Genomic DNA, 20,848 nt, shown 5'->3' on the forward strand with positions numbered 1-20,848 from the left:
AGCCACCACTTACTCCATACCTTCTACCATGCCAGGTCCCCTGCTTCCCAATACCCCATCACCCTTCCTGTCTTTTGATATCAGTCTTTAGAACCCTTCCGCTGCCTAAAGAGAGCCTGTAAGAAGGACGGGGAGAGGTGTTTGATGAGACCATGTAGTGACAGGACAAAGAGTAATGCCTTCAAAGTGAAAGACGGGGGTTTTAGATTGGATATCAGGAAGAAATTCTTCACTGTCAGGGTGTGAAGCACTGGCAGAGGTTGCTCAGAAAATCTGTGGATGCCCCATCACTGGAAGTATTCCAGGCCAGGTTTGATGGGGCTTTGAGCAACCTGGTCAAGGGGAAGGTGTCCCTGCCCATGCCATGGGGCTGGAATGAGGTGAGCTTTAAGGTCCCTTCCAGCCCAAGTCATCCTTTGACTCTGCAATGACATCATTGCCTCTGTCTGTGGACCACCCCTATAAAAGTCCCTTGAAGTTATTTAGTTCATGACCTTGGGCTTTATCTGTCCTAAGAGTCTTTCAGGGCAGGAAGGATGGTGTGTGGTGATGTCACATGTAGAAACCAGCTCTGATTTTATCAGTGCAGGGCTTGGCTGGCTTCACCAAAGCTCATCCTTCATTAACATGGCAATCAAAGGAGAGTCGGATTTCTCATCCACAAATTCAGAGAGGCAAGGTGCCCAGTGATGGTGATGGGCATATTAGTGGCTATGGAAACTATATGCAGTGCTATGTAGCAATTAACATCATCCAGTTTAATTTATTGACTGTTCTCACCCAAAATCAAACCCTCTTGAGCCATACACTGGACTTGAGAGATGGGCACAAGGCACATTGGTCTTGCTGTCACCTCCTGTCCCTGTGCACAGCTCCTGATGGGAGCACTGTGCAAACATTCCCTGGCATCTGCAGGACTTTCCATGGGTGCCAGTAATGCCTCTGGCTCTCACCCTGCCCCAAGGCCCTTCTGAGAAGAGATGGGCACTGCTCTCTCCAGCCCTTCACTGACTATCCCACTGGCCATGTCAGCCACATCCCAGAGCCCTGAGGGGACAGAGCCCCTCACCTGCACTGCTCCCAGTCCTTGGCAATGTGGTCAGCGCTGCTGAGGCCATGCAGGTGGGGAGCAGCCATTCTGTGACCCAACAAGGCACATATTCATTCCCTTCCCCTCATTATCAGGCCCTGAAGGTCCTGTGCAACAAGTACCAAAACAAACAGATTTCTTCTTCTTCTCCCTGCCAGCCTCAAGGGCACCTGGCCAGGGTGGTGGTGGCAATGACCCTGGCACAGAGCCCTCTCCCTGCTGCCTGCTGGAGCCCAGCCTGGCACTTCCCATCACAACACACACTGAGAAAGTGTATTTTTCAAAATACTTCTTTATTTCTCTCAATACTGACATTACAAAAAAAAAAAAAAAAAAAAAAAAGAAGAAAAAAGAAGAAAAAAAATTACAAAAAACCCCACTATAAAACATTCAGGTCTCGTTGAAACCGAGAAAAACAAATCAGCTTGCATCTGCGTGCTGGCCTGTCTTCTCGCTCACCTTGTCCACCACATTTCTCCACATTGAACTCCACAGGGACCAGTGGAGGGAACCAGTGGCCACCCCTGGCTGGCCAAAGCGGGTGATTGATTCAGCAGTGCCTCACAGGCCTCCTTGACCCACAGGTAACACTGTACAGCTGCACCCCCAGCCCCACGGACACCCCACGCACAGCCCCCCCACCCCAAGGGACCTCCTGCTTCAAGTCAGTAAATGTTTTTTTTTTTAGGAATTAAAAAAAAAAGATTCCCAGGTTGGAAGGGGGGGGGGGATATTTGGCAGGGGTTTTCTTGGCAGTGCTGCAGTGAAAGAGGAGCTGTACAAAGCCAGGTCAAATGTGCCTCCAGCTCCACACCAGCCCTTTCCCTTTCCTGGGAAAAAAAATGGCATGAGGCAGAGTGGGCTGAGAAAGGTAAGAAATATAAAAATTCTCCTGATGGAAATCCAAAGGTTTTAAAAAAATACAGTATTTGAAAATGGAGCCACTAAGCAGACTGCCTCATGCACCTCCCAGATCCGCCCTGATGTCCAGAAACACCTCCTGAATGAATTGTCCCTGTAGAAAAATATATACACACGCCTCTCTCTTCTTATTAGAATCCCTAATTTGACCTGAAACACTAGTGAAACCCACAGCTCTGCTCACGCTTGGCTCTGCTTTTGCACCCAGATTAGTGCTACACGCACACACAACCCCACTCCGGGGGTTTGCTGTTCGTGTGGCTGAATCATCCCCCTTTCAAAAAAAGCCTGGGTGCGTCAGGCCAGTATCCCCAATACAGGCAGAGAAAAACCCTTACGAAGTTTATCTAATGAGCTCTATATATATGTATTTAAAAAATAAAAGCAGCAATGCAAACTCAACACATCTGAAAAAAGAAAGCTCCACCCTGGGCTTTCCCCCCTCCTCCTGCTGGCTGGGCCCCGTGGGCAGTAGGTGCAGGCAAGTGCTGCCCACGGGCACTGGGGACATCCCCGGGCAGGGGCAGGAGGCTGGATGGACCATCCCCACGTGCTCCGTTGTTTGGCACAGCCGAGGCTCGGTGTAGGCTTGGCACAGGAGAGCGGGCCACGGCTGGACTTGGTACCGTGGCCCCAAGGTGAGAAATTGTCCAGCTACTGGGGGGGCCACCACTACTGAGGCAGGAGTGATCGGCACCGCGGTACAGCCGGGACCCCAAACAGCAGCAAGTATCAAAGAGGGGAAGAGAAAAACCAGCAGCGGGGATGCCAGATCCTGCGGAGTCCTATTTACACAGCGCCGGACCCCGGCAAGTCCAGCTTCTTGTGGGAAGAGTGGCCTGAAAAGCAGGTGACATAAAAAACCCACGACACGACGCACCTCCCCGGGCAAAGGGCCCACAGCTCTCGCTCTTGCGAGGCAGAAAAAATGGACCTCTGGGGAGAAAGAAAAGGTTTGGCAGTCGGGGGAGCTGCGGCAGACAGGAGTCTCCCCGTTGTTGGAGTAAAAAACCGGCCAAGAAGGATGGATAGGGGGTGGGTCGGATGGGTTTTTTGGGGGAGAAAAGTAGTGTGAGGGGTTGTTTTTTTCTCTTTTTTTGCATTTAAAAGTGCTGTGACACCTTGGCTCTGTGCAGGCCAGGTGCTGTGGCACACGCGTTTGGAGTATTGCTGCTTTGGAGGAGAGTCCCTGGGCTCTAGGAGCATGGGAGGTGCTGCTTGAGGATCTGTCTCGTCTGGGGAGCTATTCTGTCCGGGAAGCGGATTTTGAACTCCACGATCAAGTCTCCTCGCTGGCTGGGGGCCTTGGGGAAGGGCAGCCCCTCCCCACGTAGTCTCTTCACTGTCCCTGGCTTGATGATGTCGTTGCAGGGGAGCGGGATCACCCGTCCATCGATGGTGGGAATGTTCACAGTGCAGCCGCACAAGGCCTGAGGAAGGAAGAGGGAACAGGCCATCAGATGGGGCTGATACCCCAAAGCATCCTGACAGGCAGGCACACCCTGTACCCCCACTGGCTGCTCCCCCGGCTGAACTGCCCTGCTCCTCTGGATGCTGCCCAAGAGCATTGGATGATGCTCACCAGTGCAAGCACAGCTCTCTGCTGGCACCAACCTGGTCCAATCACCATGAACTGGGCTGCAGGAGCCATGCAGGAGAGGGGTGCCCCAGCTCTCATGGGGGGGAAGGACTCCCCTCCCCACCTGCTGGGCTGCCCAGAAGGCACCACCAGCACCCAGCCACCCACAGCAACAACGCAGGCTAAATTTAGCTCCTTTCCAGCCCTGTCGCCCAGCCTCAGGCAGCCGAAAATCCAGCTGAGATCATGGGATGCTGCCACAGCCCATCAGCTGTCACCCTCCAGAGCACGGCAGCTTTGCCCAGTGCTTGGGGTTATCTATAGCACAGCCCATGTCCCCTGTCCTCTGTCCCATCCCTGCCACTGACAGCCCCCACAAGGCCATGCCAGCATGGCACAATGGTGTGGCTGTGGCACTGAGCTTCCCTGGGAGCTGGGGGTGCTGGAGGGGCTGGTTCCCATCTCCTATCCCCTTGCACAGCCAGGAGCTGGTGTGGGGGTGCCACCCCTCTGCACCCCAGCCCCCAGCAGCAGCCGCACACCGGCCTGCATTGGCAAGCCACGTGATGCAGGAATGCAGCAAGAAAATCCTTGTGTCCTTAAATAACTCAGACAGTTCTGTCGTACATGTGGGCAGGATCGTCTCCAGGCTTTCAGCAAGGGCTGAGCGAGAGGACTGCGGAACGATGCTTCTGGAAGGGGATGGGGGCTGGGGGGGTGCTGAGCTACAGCCTTGAGCTTCCATGTGGGGGCTGGCACAGGTCCGTCCCTCTGAACTGGGTCCTGGGGGTCCCAGCCCGCCCAAAACACCTTGCAAAGGGAGTGGAGAAAGATGCAATTGCTGTTTCTGGGGTAGGTGGGGGAATGTTCTGCATTCCCCCCCTCTGCCAGGAAAAGCCTCCAAAGGCAGAGCAGCAACAGGCACCAGGAGAAACATCTCATGCTGGCCACTGGCTCTGAGATGATGGATGGGGCTTCTGCAGCAGAACCAAGGCTTTGAACCAGAGGGTTTGCAGTGGGATCTGTGCCAGAGCTGGTTCAGGGTCTTCGTTGAGTGGAGAACAGGGGAGAAGGTCCTAGCTCCTTTGCATGGTTCATCTGCACAGGGCTCCTCCTGGAGAGGGTGTCCTCCAGGGATGAAGTCTTCAGCCTGCAGGAGGATGCCATCACCAGCTCTGTGTGAGCAGCAGGTGCTTGACTGACCTCCAGCAGGTTGGGGGGAAAACAAAGCACAATCTCCCTACATCAAGGAGTTTGTGCATTCAGGCATGGATGCCAAAGCCCTCCTGCTCGCTGGTGCCCAGCGCAGTGTGCCATGGCTGCAAGTGCCCATGTGTGCCAAGAAAGGACACCTCCAGCCACAAAACAGAAAGGAGAACAAGAAGTCCCTGTGGGAACACGTGGATGGGGAAAGCAAGCAGAGATGTGAGCAGAAGCGGGCGGTAACAGCGAAGGCAGACAGGATCTTAATGTTTCCTTCCCAGAGCCAAGACGCAAGAATCCGAGGCGATCGCTCCTCCGCCGTATGTCCCTGTTTTTCATTCTTCTTGCTCAACTTTGCTGGCATTTGGGAAAACAGTTGCTGAAGTAACACCAGTAACCGCGGGAGCTACCCCGCATCCTAGAAAGAGGCTTGGTTTATCCCTGGGGATGAAATCACCCTGGGTTTGAGCACTGTGCTGTGCGAGCAGAGCTTTATCTAGGTCACCACTGGGTCCTCCTCCGCTCGCGGCGAAGCCGCCGGGGCGGGCGTCGCCACCGGCCGCGTCCCAGCCGGGATGAGCTGAGGCGCGGATGCTTCGAGGAGGGTGACGCCAGGTAAAGGATGCAAAGCGGGATGGTGCCAAGGGCAGGCATCAGGCAGCAGCCAGGAGGGCAGGACGCCCTGCCGGCAGCGCTGCCTCCCGGCAGAGGCAGCTGCTGGTGGAGCTGCGCGTCTCCGCCCTCCCGCAGCTCCTTGCTGCAGCACATGCCTCTGATTTTAGGAAGGAAGACAACGAGTCCCCGGAAAAGCACTCCTACATCTGTGATTCTGCAGCAGACAGGTGGCAAAACTCCTGCACTGCCCCAGCCAGGCACCTAGCAGGGCCAGGACTCAAGGGCTGGGAAGGCCCTCCAGTACCCATCACCTGCCAGCTTTCTTGATGGCACTATGTTCTCTCATGGCAGTGGCAGAGACTAAAATTCAGGCTAGAAGAGGCAGTCTTGCAAGGCAGAAGGTGCAAGAAGACACCTAAGGCTACAGCCAGAGGCTGAGGAAATGGAGAAGTTGTGCTCTGTCACATACTGAGGTGGTAGCATACAGAATTGGAGGGCTCCCAGCATCTGCTCGTGCTCCAGAGCACTTAAGGAACTTCTTTTCCTGGAAGAGAAACGCAGCAGAGTATCACACTGTCCTGGCAAGCAGCAGGCTGGGGATGACAGTCAGCCAGACCAGCAGCCCCATGAGGATGCCCAGCATGTTGGGTTTGTGCTGGGGGAGGTCAGAGACCAGACATTCCAGCTGAAAGAGATAAGGGATTGCCTGGACCATTGATTTTCTGCTTTGTGTCTGCATTTTGCAAATCTGCTGCCAGCATGCAGGCCTTGCTCATGGAGCTCACAGGTGTCCAACACTTCTGGTGCACTTCTCGAGCCTGTTTCTCCAGTTACTGCTCAAAAGTCAACTCCAGGCAGGAGTCCCTCCATGCTAGCCAGTGCACAGACTTGGGCTAACATGGTCTGGAAATCAGCACAGCCAGGTCAGATAAAAGGAATGAACAGCAGGAAATATCTGAGATACGGCATGCACTGCTCCATAAATAAGGCAGTGTCTCCCGAGTATTTCTGGATTGGAGATCCAGGAGAACCAGCTACTGCAGGAATAAACCTCTGTACTTTGCACTGTGAGGGAAACTCCTGAGTCTGCAATATAAGTGGAGCTGAGGCTGCTTCAGGAGTGCCCAGCTCTGCCTGGCCCATGTGCTTTTTGCCCCCAGTACACCCGGCCACAGCCTGAGCTGGGATGCAGAGCCATCATAGAGCCCTCCTGACTTCCTGGCACACTTCACAAGATCACGTTTTCCTGCCTCAGGTCTGGCCCATTGAGCTTATTTCTATTCAATGCATTTGAGAACATAAATCTGCCTTCAGGAAGAAAAAAAAAAAAAAAATCAGCTCATTAAGAAGACAGACAGCGTCTACCGTCTGAAAGGAACAGCAAATGGCAGCTGCCAAAAATGTCAACGTTAAATGCAGCTGCCAGCTGGGATTTATTAAAAGGTAGTTTTACAGCAGCAGTGGCGAACAGCACATCTTGTACTGAGGTAATCTTCCCTTTCTCTCCCACCTTCGTGCAGATTGCTGGATGATCTGTTGCATCCATCTAGCCCTGCCGTGACCTCCAGGACTGGCAGCCTGGAAGTGTTGAGTTTTACTCATTGCCTGGGTATTTAATTTGTTTGGTTGCTTATCTAGGAAAGCCAGAATCAAGGAAAACACTGCTCAGGGAGGGCAAGGGATCACTTTCCTCCACGTGATCCTGCTCTCTGCCCATGGGAAGAGGCACCTGGTGCAACCCTAGGCAGTAACTAAGCCACAGCAGGCTCAGCTACAGGAAAAGCAGGAATCAGACTGATGCCACCCAACCTGGGTTTTCCCTTGCTCCTACAGCAGATATGCCCTTCATTCCACATGTGAATACCGTATGCTAAAATAGAAGAACAAGACATACGGAGAAGGGAGAAAATGGATAAAATGAGCCACCTGAATTGGCTCAAGAAGTGAGGTATGTTCATCAGGGACCGCAGCATCAGTGTCCCACACCTGGCATGGAAGTCAAGCACCTCCAAAGCCACGACCAAGTTGGCCTCTGCAGTTCCTGTCTTGCAACCTACCTGGTCTTTCCTATCCAGAGCAGGAGAAGGACTGCCTCCCATCTTGGCCCCAAAGGCCATGAACCAGTGCCACCCCACATACCATGGGATTTACCACCCGTACCCACCTCTTTAAGACTGATGTTTGCCGTGTAGATCACGTTTGTCCCGTCCCTCTTGAAGTGCGAGTGAGGCTTGTCCTTGAGGATGAAGACGATGTCTGCAGGGATGTTGTCTGGAGTGGCATCCCCTTCTTTGGGGAATGTGATTTTGGTTCCCTCCTTCCAACCCCGTTTGATGACAATGTTTAGGATCTTGTCCTCAGTCCGCATGGTCCGGCCATCAGCGTTGAGCCTTCTGCGAGTGATCTTCATCCTCTTGGTGGATCCGTGGTAGATCTCTTCCAGGGACACCTTGAGCTCGTGGATGACAGGTGGGTCCTGGACCTTCCTCCGCGTGTGCAGGGACTCCTGGTGCCGCCGGTGAACCCCATTAATGCCGTTGAAGCCGAACCGGCCAAAGGCACTGAAAGGGTCGTCGTCATCATCCATATCCATGTCTTCCTGGTCAAAGCCATTGAACATCCGGGAGCGGCTGCTGGCGAAGAAGATGTCGAAAGGGTTGGAGCCTCCGAAGAAGGATGCAAAGGTGGCATGGGGGTCTCCATGGAAGGTGTAGTGGAAGGTGTTCCCTGAGCCACCTGAAGAGCCACCTCCAGTTTTGAGACCTGGAAGACAAGGGGGAAGAGGAGACATGAATGTTCCCTGTGGGGGAATGCTCTGCAGGGACTGCACTGCCCAGGTGGGAGAATGGCCTCTGCCACCTCCTTCCACCCTCTCCTGAGTGTGCATACCACCTCCAGCCCAACCACTGTGAAGGCACCATCTCCACCCGTGACACACAGTTTCACTCCTACACACTGCAAGCTCAGAATCCATTCAGGTTTTGTTTCCTCTATCCCTACTGAAGGACCTCTTTGATTCTCTCCACCCTGTTCACCTAATTTTAATTTAAAACATACCCTGATCAGTCCATCTCCATTTTTCCCCATGAGCAGGCTCTTTCCTGCCCCAATAGCCTTGTCTCTGAGACTGGATATTAGGAAAAATTTCTTCACAAAAAAGTTGGTCAGGAACAGGCTGCCTAGGGAAGTGATAGAGTCACCATTCTTGGAAGTGTTCAAAAGGTGTGTGGATGTGGCACTTAGGGACATGGCTTAGTGATGAACATAGCAGTGCTTCATTAAATGGTGTTAAGAGATCTTCTCCACCATCAATGATTCTACAGGCAGGTGGAGGTGAGCAGACCTCCAGGTCGGCATGCAGGTCCCTCACACTGGCTGTATAAAATGCCAGGTAAACTCCAGGTTTGAATCATTTAGCAACCTTTCCCATGGGAAACTCCCCTGCCAGGTTCCAGGCTGAGCCTGACGTCACTGCAACTCATCTCAAGTCCCAAAGAGTCAAGGCACATGACAAATGCCCCCCAAAGAGGTCACACATGCTCTGCAAGGCTATTTTTGATCAGCAGGGTTGGGAAGGGTTAAGCCAAGCCTAGCTCAGGGACTATTTTCAGGGCACACCAGTGACAGTGAAGGACTATTTCTGACAGGCTGTCCTTTGTCCCAACCCCCCAAGCCCTTTCCAAAACAGGACAAGTTCGGGGGTCTCTTCTGAGTGCTGAAGTCAGTATTCTGGGTGGGCTGAAGGGGCTTTCCCACTTCATCTTGCCTACATAGCATGTGTGACCCTGAAGTTCCTCAAAATGCTGATCTTCATTGCCCAAAAAAAAAGGGAAACAAAACATTTGGGGAAGGTCATGGAACATGAGAGGTTCAGCAACAATGGGACATGGTGGAAGATGGTCTTTAACTTGATGGGGCAGCAAGGGAGCTCTTACCCTCTTCCTTAATTCACTCTTATTTTAGATGCCTGCAGGCGACAGGGATTTTGCCAAATCCCCAGTGAGCCCCACTCCTAATAGACTGTACAGCCAGGAGGTTTCACCTTTAATCCCATGACGCCAGCCTGAGCAGGCTCCGATTTCACTGAGGCCTCCCGGGAAAAGCTGGTTTCCCACTTGAGAGAGTCTCTTCTCATTTTACAGGGCAGCAAATCACTGTGCCCTGTGCATCCATCACAGCCCTGACATAACTAACGGGTCAACAATTAACCCACTGCTGCTTAATCCCGCCGGTGGCTTGTGAGGGGATGCACCTGCCCAAGAGAGGAGCTGCCTCTTCCACACAGCAGCCTGCTCCTGCCAGACCTCCTGCTCTTTTAAGCACCCAGGCCTTGGGCTGATTAATGCAGATGCTATTCGGCACTCTCCTCGAATGGGGCTGCACTCTTCCATCATCGACTAATAAGGCCGCCTGCCTTGGAGTGGCTCTCCTCCTCCTCCTCCTCCTCCATGCCAACCACCAGACAACAGCAGCCGCTTGGTTTCAAAACAAGGGCCTATTACTTAAATTGGGAAAAGCTTTGAATCCTGTAGGTCAGCTTGTACCAGGGAGGACAGTGGGACCAGTGCCCAAGTGCAGGGGGAATGTGGGCAGAAGCAGTACGTCTCTGCCGTGTTATTTAGGTCATTTAAAGAGCTGCTAACAAATTACCTTAGGTACAACCCAGGAGGTGAGCTCCTTCAATTTCTCAGCTGGCGCCCAAAGTTCTGGGGCAGAGGGCAGGAGGAGCCCAGCCACCCCAGGAAGCAAGCTGACAAATTGCTGGAAAAGTGAAGCAGCCTGGGGAGGAGTGGGATGAGAGGTGATTTCTGCCACCTGTGGAGCCTTCACTCTCTCTGATTCTTTGGCAACCAGTCCCATTTCAGAAGTAGGCATGAAATACCGAAACACCTCTCTGTGAAAACCCTCCCTCACCTCTAAAACAGATTTGGACCCCACATCCCTGCCTCCCAGTGGGCAGTGTCTATCCCCTTACCTTCCTCCCCATACTGGTCGTACACAGCTCGTTTCTTGGGGTCACTCAGGACGTCATAAGCCTCCGCAATCTCCTTGAACTTCTCCTCAGCATTGGGGTCTTTATTCTTATCGGGGTGATATTTCAGGGCCATTTTCCGATAGGCCTTCTTGATTTCATCTTCATTAGCACCGCTCTGGATGCCCAAAATCTTGTAATAGTCCTTCCCCATGATGGCGACGCTGCTGGGAGCCGAGTACTTATTCCTGAAAGGAGAAAGACAGCTCTTCGTGAGGTGAAAATCACACAGGGGCAGCTGGGGACAGGACTGGCACACACTTGTCGCGGAGACGATGCTCCCTGTGTCCCGCGGGCCAGCAGCACCAGAGTCGGCTCAAGTCCACGCTTCCCAACAGAGGTCAGAGCCCTGGTGCCAGAATGTATCCCAGCTCTGGTTTTATCCCGCTGAGCCCCTTGGCTGGGATGGGCAGACTCATCTCTGAGGCTAACAGGGAGAGAGAGCTCAAGTCGGGGCACGGTGCTATTATAGGGGCCACACCACTGCTAACGTCAGGCCAGGACCACGTCCCTGTCCGTCCCCCCCTGGCTGAGTCAGGAGGGCTGAGCTATGTCCAAATGTAGCTGCCGGCCTGTGTCCACCCCCTTGCCTGGTTCTCTCCCAGCTGGGGACCTGAGACCCAAGTCAGGGTGATGACAGCGGGTTTTGGAGGCTGAAAGCAGTGGCAGGGACCACGTTGTGCCTTCACCTTAAAGGAACTTCAAACATTTTGTTCCTGAAAGCAATTGGCATTCAGCTGGAGATAAGCGCCTCCGGCTGTCAGAGCCATAATTTGTATTTAGCGGAGAGAGAACGGAGCCGTTAGACAGAAACATCTTGTGATGGTGGGAGGGCTTTTTTCTTTTTCTGTTTTAAAAAAAGACCCAACACTTTCTAGCCTGACTTGCACTCCCCAACTGGATCTTGCAGTAAGGCAGGAGCTCAGGGCTCACTCGCTGCATCGCGCGGGGGCTGAGGCCGTGCCCATGCCTATACTAAGGCATGGAAAACCCGGTGGCCGTAATTCATCCCCCAGTCACCGCTGGAGTCACAACCATCCAGGGAGCAGCCAGGGGGATGGCAGGGCTGCTCCTCCAGGCAAAAGCTAACAGGTCCCATGCCTCTCCACGGATGTTTCCCACTGCTCCTTGACTTTTGGTTATCTGACAGCAAACACTTGACACCAGGAACCACAGGGTCTGGCCTGGCCCCTCTCACACTCAGTGCTGCCCCTGCAGACCTGCACTCCCACTGCTCACATCCTGCTCCCTGCTACAGTCAAAGTTTCACCCTATACTTGCTCCAAAGACACCTGAGCCACCCCAATCCACTGTGCCCCTCCAGCAGAGGGATTATGGAATGGGGTGTGAGTTTTGGCCCTTTCCTTCACCATCATAAAAACTACCAGATGTTCTCCTCACCCTTACCCTCTATCCATGAGCTCCCATTGGAGGTCACAGAGGGACCTCCCAACCATCACAGCTCAATCAAGGGTGGCTATGCTCCCCAAGGATCCATGCTTGGGTGCTGCTCTAAGCATCTGGCAGCCACACCAAGCATCCAACACTTGCCTTGGACCATGCCCTGGGCAATGACCCCCTACAAGAGCTTGGAAATTGGTCTCACATTTGGCCACCTCCATCCAAACCACCGACTTCTGCTCTTTTTTGCTCCAGCTGTGGAGGAGAAGCTTTGCTGTACATGGGGAGGGGAGCTAAGGCACCCCTGAAGGACACAGTGAAGGGAGATGGGGGCATCTGCAAACATTGTACAACAGCTCAGGCGGCACAGAAGAGGTGGGAGGAGGTCCCTGGGGGCATAAAGAGCATCTGACAGCGTCTCCTGCGGCAGCTCCCGGATGCCAGCACATCTCTATACCAGCTCCTGCATGCAGAGATGCCAGCAGCACGCAGCCCACGCAGGTGTTCGGGGATGCTCTGCCCCCAGCCCACATCCACCTCCCCATTTACCCTCCTTAAGTGATGGGGAAGCTGCAGGAGACCCTGGGGTGAGCAACCAGCAAGAGAACCAAGAGCTATCCTGTCCATTCTCCACACCAAGGGTCACTCCAACACCCCACATCCCCACAGCAACCTCCAGTGGAGGGCAGGGGCTCCCTGAGGCTAGTACTGGCATGACGATTTGGCCCTGTCTGGCCCTGTTCCTGACCCTCCCACAGCGAGAGCAAACCAAGCAGTGCTAAAGAAAATCCCATCACACCCTAGCTCCAGCAACACAGAGCTGACAAACCTTCAACTGTCACTGCCCAGGGACCACAGTGTCTGGCTCTGACCCCAGGCAGCCCAACCTGACAGCACCACTGGGGCACCCTCATCTGGCCAAAACCCCACAGCGTTTCCCATGAAAAGACATCCCAAAAACGCAAAATTCTGTCACCACCCACAAGATCTCTGGTCTTGCCCACCGAGAGATCTTTGGCCAGGGTGGGGATGCCTGATGAGAATCTCTGACCTGACCAAGGACCCCTTCATCTGGCTGGGCGTGGGGAAGGGAATTTCTGTACCGAAATGCATCCCGGTGCCGCGTTTACCGTGCCAGAGAGGACCAGGTGCCGGAGGGTGACCCAGTGGATTAAGGCACGCTCCCGAGGCTCAGCTCACATGCACAATGGTGGTAAAACACGACTCTGTCCCTGCAGAGCCTCCCTCCTTCCCTCCCACTTCTCTGGGATCAGCTGCGCCTTGCCACCGATCCTCTCCCCCTTCTGCTCAGTCATCCTCTCCTGACTTCCCATTTAACCCCCTCGGGAGCGGTGGGGGGGGGGTTTCAGGCTGGCAAAGGCGTTCCTGTATCACCCTTGCAAATCAGATGCTCCCAGATAATTCACGGCCACCCTGCCTTGGTGAAAACCACAGGCAGTTCCCTGCCCTGCCGAGCCAGCCCCACCTCCATCCTCCTCTTGCAACCACACCAAAAGAAAAAAAAAATTAAATAAAGAATAAATCTTTGTTCCGGCCCCGCACATGACATCAGCCCGAGCAACCGCTGGGCTAGCGCGCCAGCTGAATAGCGATCGTTTGACATAATCCCTCTGCTCGGCAGTCATCTAAGGGAACAAACCCACCCTGGCAACGGCACAAGATTTTTTTTGTTCCATCTCGGGGTCCAAGGTCACCGCGGGATGCCAGGGACAGGCACTGATGGTTTAACGAGGACACAAGGTCGAGAGGCGGAAACCCACTTACCGAAACTTTACGAACACATTCATAGTCCAAGCTGTCATTTTTAAAGGCTCTAGCTTTATTTTAAACATCGCGGCTGTCCGCAGGCGGCGGCAGGTGCTGTGTGCCCGGCTGGGAGGCACTGGAGGGCGGGAGGAGGGCGGCGGGGCAAAAGGTGCTGGCTCGTGCCGGGGATGCCGCCGCCGCCAAGGGATGCTCTGCTGGCGAGTCCCCCCCTCCACCTCCTCCGGCACACCCAAAGGGCAGCTCTTCGCCAGCCCGGCGGCCGTGGTTGGCTCTGACCTCGCTCCCAGGATGGCTCCGAAAGGGCTCCTCCGGTCGACGCGGTGCCGCCGGGGAGCTGCCGTCCTTTGTGTGCTTCCCAGCCGCGCACGGAGAGACCCCTTCAATGGAGTCACTCGCCGTGCCGTAATTTTCCTTTTAATTGGTTTCTTGACGCTTTCTCGTTAAACAGACAGATTAAGACACTTCTGCTTAATCCGTCAGTTCCAGCATTCCTCTTCTCCGCTGCCACAAGGCACCCAGCCGCCTGATACCGTCACGTCCCCCACGCAGCCCTCTCCAAGGAGCGCAGGGAGCGCAGCCAGGAGCCCCCCGGTGTCCCCAGAAACGACTCTGCTGACGCCCAGGGCTGAGCACCCGCCAGGCGAATCGGGTAGGGAGAAAAGTAGGGCGGCGTTGATATGGAAAAAAGTCACGTTAACCAATGTGCACCTCCCCAGCTTTTCCCGTTCGGATGCATGGGGGTCCCTGTGTCCCCCTCACCGGCCGCCGGCACCGGTCCCCCGGCAGAAAGGGATCTGAGTGCCGCATTCCCGCCCGGCGTCCCGGGCTCCCCGTGGCGGCAGGGCAGCGGGACGGGGACGGTGCGTCCCCCGAGCCCACGGCGCAAAACCTACTTCTGAGAAGTCACCTTCAGGCACGCCAAAGAAAGCTAATGCCACCGCGTCCCCTCGTCTGTCACCGTCACTCGCAGGCCACGGAGAGCATCCTCTCCAGAAGCGCTACACCGAAACTAGGCAGCCGTACTGGGGGTACCACCAGAGCAGCTCCTGCATCCCACCCGCGGCAAGCGAAACAGCCGGGCGGGCGACAGCCCCCATCCCGCCGTGTCCCCAGGGGCTGGAGTCCCGCCGGGCTCCAAGCCGCCCGGGTCCGGCCAGGCGCGGGTGCCGAGGCAGCGCATACCTCTCGGCGCGGCTCCAGAAGAGCAGGATTGCCGGCATGGTAGCGTATCCCGGGCTCAGTCAGGGAGCTGGTGGGGATCTTGTCGCGCCGGGGCAGGCAGAGCCACCCGTGCCCGTGCTGGATGGCAGTCTCAGGCAACCAGGCAGCAATGTCATGACTACCCGCAATGAATCATCCCCTCCCCGAGCCCCCACACGCACCGCCCGCCTCCCCCTCCCCACCGACAGCCCCACTGGGGTGCCGGCACCTGCGTGGGGACGGGGTTAACCCTCCCCTCGCTGCCTCTGCCAGCACAGCCCCCGCTGCCAGCCCCGCCGGCGGCCGCCTCCTGCGTGGGCACGGCGCAGGACCCCCGCTCAGAATGTCCCCAGAGAGGGTCCCAGATCCTCACAGCCACAAAGTGCTGTCTCCTGCATGCGGATGGTGTCAAGTACCACTTGAGATCACCCCCGACAGGGTCCCCCGTTTTCCAGACCTATCTAGTGCTGGCTCTTGGGTGGACATGGGGTCAAGCCCCTCACAGTGTCTCCCCAAGTAGGTTCCCCTCTTTCCAGCCACGCTCGGCTGCTCACAGTTGTGTGGAGATAGGGTCAAGCCCCCCCCGTGCTGCCTCCCCATGTAGGGTACCCCAATTCCAGAGTCACCAGGATGCTCACAATGGCATGGGGGATGGGGTTGCACCCCCCCACTGCACAGATCGCCACCCCATGCCCCCCACCCAGCCCCACTGTGAGGCTAAGAACTTCATGGGGATGGGGTTTGTCCCCCTCCCAAGCCCAGAGGTGCTGTCCTTTTTAGGGGCTGTCACACACACAGGGGTTCACTCATGCTTTGTGCCCCAGTGCACAGACCCGCAGGGTCCAGGGGTGACCCCCTGCCATGATCAAGCCCCACCGGGACCCACTGCCAGCCTCAAGAGGAAAGCAGGTTAACCCTATCCTCCTGGTCAGCCCTCCCAGGAGACACTGTCACCTCGACTGAGGACAGGGGTTAACCCCTTCCATGCTGGTCCCTCTAATCGTGTTACTGTCACCTGGGTGGGAGGTTACCAACTCTCTCACCAGCCAGTTCAGCCCCACTGGGATACACAGGTACCCCCAGGGTGGTGGTGGAGGGGTGCTGACCCCTTCCAGGCCACTCCACATAGCTCAAACAGAGCACATTATTCCCTCCAAAGTGAAACAGGAGAGAAGGATTAACCCTAACCTCACCACCCTCTCCAGCTCCACAGGGCTGTACTGCAGCCCCATAGCAGGGGGTGTCACCCTCTCTCTCCCTGCCCCACATGGATGCACTATCTCTGTTATGGGGCACGGGGATTAACCCCTTCCTGACACACTCTTCAGAGCCACAGGGACACCTGGTCACCAGGGTAGGGCAGCCCAGTTAACCCTGAGCCACAGCCCCACCAAGAAACCCTGACAGCCCACAGGAGCCAGAGATGCCAACTCCTTCCTCCCCCACCTTCAGCCCCATAGAGACTCCGTGTCACCCCATGGAGACAGAACAGGCTGGCTACCCTCTGCTCCCCACCCACAAAGGGGCTAAGCTCCCAGACCCACTGCCAAACCCCGTCACCCCTTGGGGCAGAGAGGCCGATCCTGCCAGCCCCTGGGGACACCCTGCCACTTCACAAAGTGGTAAAAAAGAGGTTTAGTCCCCAGATCAGGACAGACTGTCACCCCATGGGTGGAGTGGGGCAAGTACCCCTTCCCAGCCCTATAGGGACATGCTTTCACCCTATGGGCAGAGGGGCAAATGAGCCCTGCAGTGACACCCTGTCACTCCTCGGGGCAGAGGGACTGACCCTCCCCAGCCCCACAGTGACATTCTAGCATCCACAGTGCAGGGGGACTGACGACCCCCCAATTTCATGGCAACAACTTGTCACGCACGACGCAGGGAACTGACGGCTGAGCCCCACAGCAACCCCTGTCACCCCCTGGGCAGGGGGACTGACCCCACAGCGACACGCTGCTAGCCCCAGACAGGGGCATTGCCCCCCACCCCAGGGTGACCCTTTGTCACCCCCCGCCGGTCCCACAGGGGCACCCTGTCACCCCGGGCTAGGGGGGACTGACCCCCGCCCAGCCCCACGGCAACACCCTGTCACCCCACGGCGCGGAGTGACGCCCCACCCCACAGTGACACCGGGGTGACACGATCCCCCCCACCCACAGCGAGCCGCTTCGCTCTGTGGGGCACGGGGGCTGACTCCTCCCGGCCCCTCGGCACCAACTTGTCACCCCACGGCAGTCCCGCAGTGACTCCCTGGCACCCCGCAGGGCAGGCGGGCTGGCCCCCCGGGCCGGGCCGGGCTGCGGGGGTCGGTGTGGGGGTGCGGGGGCGGTCGGGGGGCCCCCCCGGCACTCACCGCTCCCGCTGTCCCGGGGCGCCGCGCGCTCGCTGGGCCGCCCCCGCCCCCGCCCCCCGGCCGCCACGTCAGGGGAGACCCGCCCGCGCGCGCCACGCCCCCGTTGGCCCGGGGGGCTGTCCATCGCCCTGCTGCGCCACGCTGATTGGTCTGTCCTGAAAGGGAGGCGGGGCGAAGGCGGGCCCCCGCCGTTCACCTGCCCACCTCTCCCCCCCTCGCCTCGCAGTCCCCGCCTTCCATTGGTCAGTTCAAGCCAGCACCGCCCTTTCGGCGCTCTCTGATTGGCCGGGCGCTCGCTCGCAGCGGCGGGATCCCCGGGGGGAATCTTCTGGAAAGGCGTTACGTCACCGAGGAGCCGCGCCTCAGGCCGTCCGTGGGCGCGCCCCCTCCCCCGCCGCCCGCGGCTCCGGGGGCTCGGGGAGCGGGGGCCGTGACCCGGCCGGGGCGGCGCGGCGGCCGTGGGTGGTTCTGAGGGCACCGGGGCAGCCAGCACGCTGTCGGGGGCTGGAGCTGCGCAGGGCCCGTGCCCCATCCTCCAGGCCTGGCAGCCCCCAGGACCCCGGCGCAGGCAGGGCTGTGGTGGTGCAGCATCCCTGAGGGAATAAGGTTGGAAAAGACCCCTGAGCTCAAGTCCAACCTGTGAGTGGACACATCGCCATCAACCAGACCATGGCACTTAGTGCCAGGTCCTGTCTTTTCAGGGATGGTCACTCCACACCTCCCTGGGCAGCAAGTCCAAAGCTCAGTCACTCTTTCTGTGACAAAAATCTTCCTAATGTTCAACGAAAACCTCTCCTGGCACAGGTTGAGGCTTTGTCCTCTTGTCCTGTCACTTGTTCGCAGGGAGGAGAGACTGACCCAGACCTGGCTACACCCTCCTGTCCCAGAGAGTGATAAGGCTCCCTTTGAGCCTCCTCCAGGCTGAACACCCTGAGCTCCCTCAGCTGCTCCTCATCCCCAGCTCCATCGCCCTTCTCTGCTGAAGGAGGTTCAAGGTCCTGGAAGCACTTGGCAAGGCCAGGAGGGCTGGATCCAGGGTGGGAATTGTGAGGAGAAGGTGTCAGGAAGGTACTGGAGCATCGGGGCCATGCCATGGGAATGCAGGGCAGTGCAGGCATCTTAAGAGCCCTGCCTGTATGAGGTGTGCCCTGCTCCATGTGGGACTGGTGGGGGCAGGAGGGACAGCAAGTCCTTGAGGAACTTAAAAAAGACATAACAGTGGTGGAGTGAGTCCAGAGAAGGGAAGTGGAGCAGGAGAAGGGTCTGGAGCACAAGTCCTTTGTGGAAGAAGAATTGGCTGAGGTACCCAGGAGTGTTTGGAGAAAAGTAGGCTCAGGGGGCACCTTATCACTCTCTGCAGCTCCCAGAAGGTATAGCCAGATGGGGGTTTGTCTCTTCTCCCAGGCAGCCAGGGACTGGAGAGGGGGACAAAGCCTCAAGCTGTGCCAGAGGAGGTTTAGGTTGGACATTAGGAATCATTTCTTCATAGAAGAGGTGATTAGACATTGGAATGGACTCTCCATTCGTGGACTCCAGGTGGTGGAGTCAGCTGCTCTGGAGGTGTTCAAGGGGAGATTGGACGTGGCAGTTTGTCCATTATTTGCTTTACAGCATAGTGTTTGGTCATTGGCTGGACTCGATGAGCTCAAAAGTCTTCCCCTAATTGGTTCTGTGATTCTGTGGGGCTCTCTGAGGTGTCTGACAGGATGATGGGTGAGCATCCCCTCCCCAGGAACAATGCCATAGCCACATCAAACACCCAATGCGATGGGGACAGGGTCCTTAAGAAACAGAGGATGGCTGAGACTCTTTATAGACTGTGAGGGCTGACATTGTGCTATGCCTTTTCATCATGGAAAAGCCACTGGACTCCAAAGCCCTGGTCCACTGGGAGGCTCAGTGTCTGTGTTTAAAACAGCTTCTGCTCTGACATTGGTGCATCGCAGCTCCACAGCATCTGTGGCCAGCTAGCCAGGAAACTGGGTAGCTGAGCCACACATGCTGCCAGCACTGTCCCTCTGCAAACCCTGTCACATTTTTCCTTCTAAACTGGGGGAGAAATGTGTGTTTGGGCCTTTGCCATGTGAGTCTCCCCCTTGATCTTTCCAGCATCCCTGCGTGGGTTAGACCGATAACAAAGTGGCTCCTGGTTGGAGGAGCTGTCTGGACCCAGTGACCTGGATTTTGTCCTGGGAAATCTGCCTGTCTTGAGAAGAAAACCCACGTCTTGATGCTGTTGATTTAGTGCATAACATGGGGACAACATCCTGCCTGCACACCTGTCCGCAGACTGAGGGGGGAAGCATCTGGTTGTGCAGGTGCTGCAGCTCGTGGGTGGAGCTGAGCGCTGCTGTGAAAGGCTGAGGCTGTTGTTTGTCCTTTTGTAACCTCTGTGTGCTTCCTTACTGATGGAGCCTTTGGAAAGGGCGCTTTCAGTTCGCATCTTGTCTGACCCTTGTGGTTTGATCACAGCATTGGCCTCTCTGTCCTGCCTGGGCTCCTTGGCTCTCCAGAGTCCCTTGGCAGGGTGTGCGCAGCCACCAGGGCTCCTGTTTCCCACCATGGCCTGTCCGTGGAGCCCCTCTGAGCTGGGAGAGCCGGAGTTCTCTCTGCTCTGCCCATGGAGCGGCTGAGTCATCGCGGTACTGACCCAGCACTTACTGTGGCCCGTCTGTTTTGCTCTGTGCTGTTCGGCGGCCCCGTCCCCGTGTCGGGGGGGCTGCGTGTCCCGCGCCGTGCCCATGCCCTGGCCTTGCAAATGCTTTTTGTTCTGGCTTTTCATCGCCGGGAGCGCTGGAGGCCCCGGGCTGGGGGAGCTGGTGCTGGCCGTCCCCGTGCTCACAAATGATCTGCTTGGTGTGCAGCCTGCCCCGGGACAAACAAGGGCTCTGGGCCAGGGGCTGGCTGCGGCCCCGCTGGGCAGGAGCGGGGTCAGGGCAGAGCACAGCCTCCCCTCCTGGGGGCAGAGGGTGTTTTAACCAAAACCGCGCCTCCTTCGCAGCCCGTCTCCCTTGCTGGCACATCCGCACCCTTTTAAAGACACGCCGGGAAAGTGCAGGGAGGGGTGGCAGGAATAATTAAAGGTACGAAGCCGTTTCCATAGATGGAACAATTACATAAACTGGCTCTCTTCCGTCTGGGGGAAGAGATGACTGAGGGAGGCATGATGGGGAATAATAAAATCCTGTGTGGTGGGGGGAAGGAAGGTGAGCAGGGAAGGGTTGCTTGAGTTCCTGTAATTGGGCATCTTGTGTCAGAATATGCAGTGACATTTCAGGACATGAAGACATTTCCTGAAGCAGTTTGGGATTAACCTGTGGAAATGGTGGCCTTAGGTGAAGTGGTGGCGGGAAGATGTAGGAAAATTGTTTGGGATGAAAAGGCAATTGAGCAAATTCCTGGAAAGAGAAATCCACGAGGGCTGATGAGCCCACTGATGTTGGTTCTGGTGCAGGAAATCCCCAGACTACAGGCGTGAGCAGCATGCTGTGTTCACCTGGAGCTTCAGCTGTTCCTGGTACTTTGTGCCTCATCTCCAGAGGTGATGGGGAGGTGGGAAACCACACTTTGGGCTGTCTACCTGTTAAAACATCATTACCTGGTGTCTGAAGGTTGGAGCAGAGGAGAAGGCCACTCACCTCTGCAACCACCTACCCGAGTGCC

General features: G+C 56.5%; 1 protein-coding gene across 5 annotated transcripts; it reads right to left on the reverse strand.

Moving 5' to 3' along the window:
- Positions 1 to 1,781: 1,781 nt before the first annotated feature.
- On the reverse strand, positions 1,782 to 17,267 carry DNAJB5 (DnaJ heat shock protein family (Hsp40) member B5). 5 transcript variants are annotated; one of them, XM_071425679.1, is made up of 5 exons: positions 14,812 to 14,956; positions 13,627 to 14,254; positions 10,384 to 10,628; positions 7,573 to 8,171; positions 1,782 to 3,441 (listed from the first exon to the last, which is right to left on the reverse strand). In XM_071425679.1, the coding sequence occupies exons 2-5, from the start codon at positions 13,692 to 13,694 to the stop codon at positions 3,208 to 3,210; spliced, it is 1,146 nt and encodes a 381-aa protein (XP_071281780.1). In that variant the 5' UTR covers positions 13,695 to 14,254; positions 14,812 to 14,956; the 3' UTR covers positions 1,782 to 3,207. The 5 variants fall into 5 exon arrangements, with proteins under 5 accessions (XP_071281780.1, XP_071281782.1, XP_071281781.1 ...); XM_071425681.1 differs by lacking the exons at positions 13,627 to 14,254; positions 14,812 to 14,956 and adding an exon at positions 17,186 to 17,267; XM_071425680.1 differs by lacking the exon at positions 13,627 to 14,254 and having other exon boundaries at positions 14,812 to 14,988.
- Between the last annotated feature and the right edge of the window lie 3,581 nt (positions 17,268 to 20,848).

This window comes from Agelaius tricolor, unplaced genomic scaffold, assembly GCF_023055355.1.
Source record: "Agelaius tricolor isolate 1412-34295 unplaced genomic scaffold, bAgeTri1.0.p SCAF_4, whole genome shotgun sequence".
NCBI lineage: Eukaryota > Metazoa > Chordata > Aves > Passeriformes > Icteridae > Agelaius > Agelaius tricolor.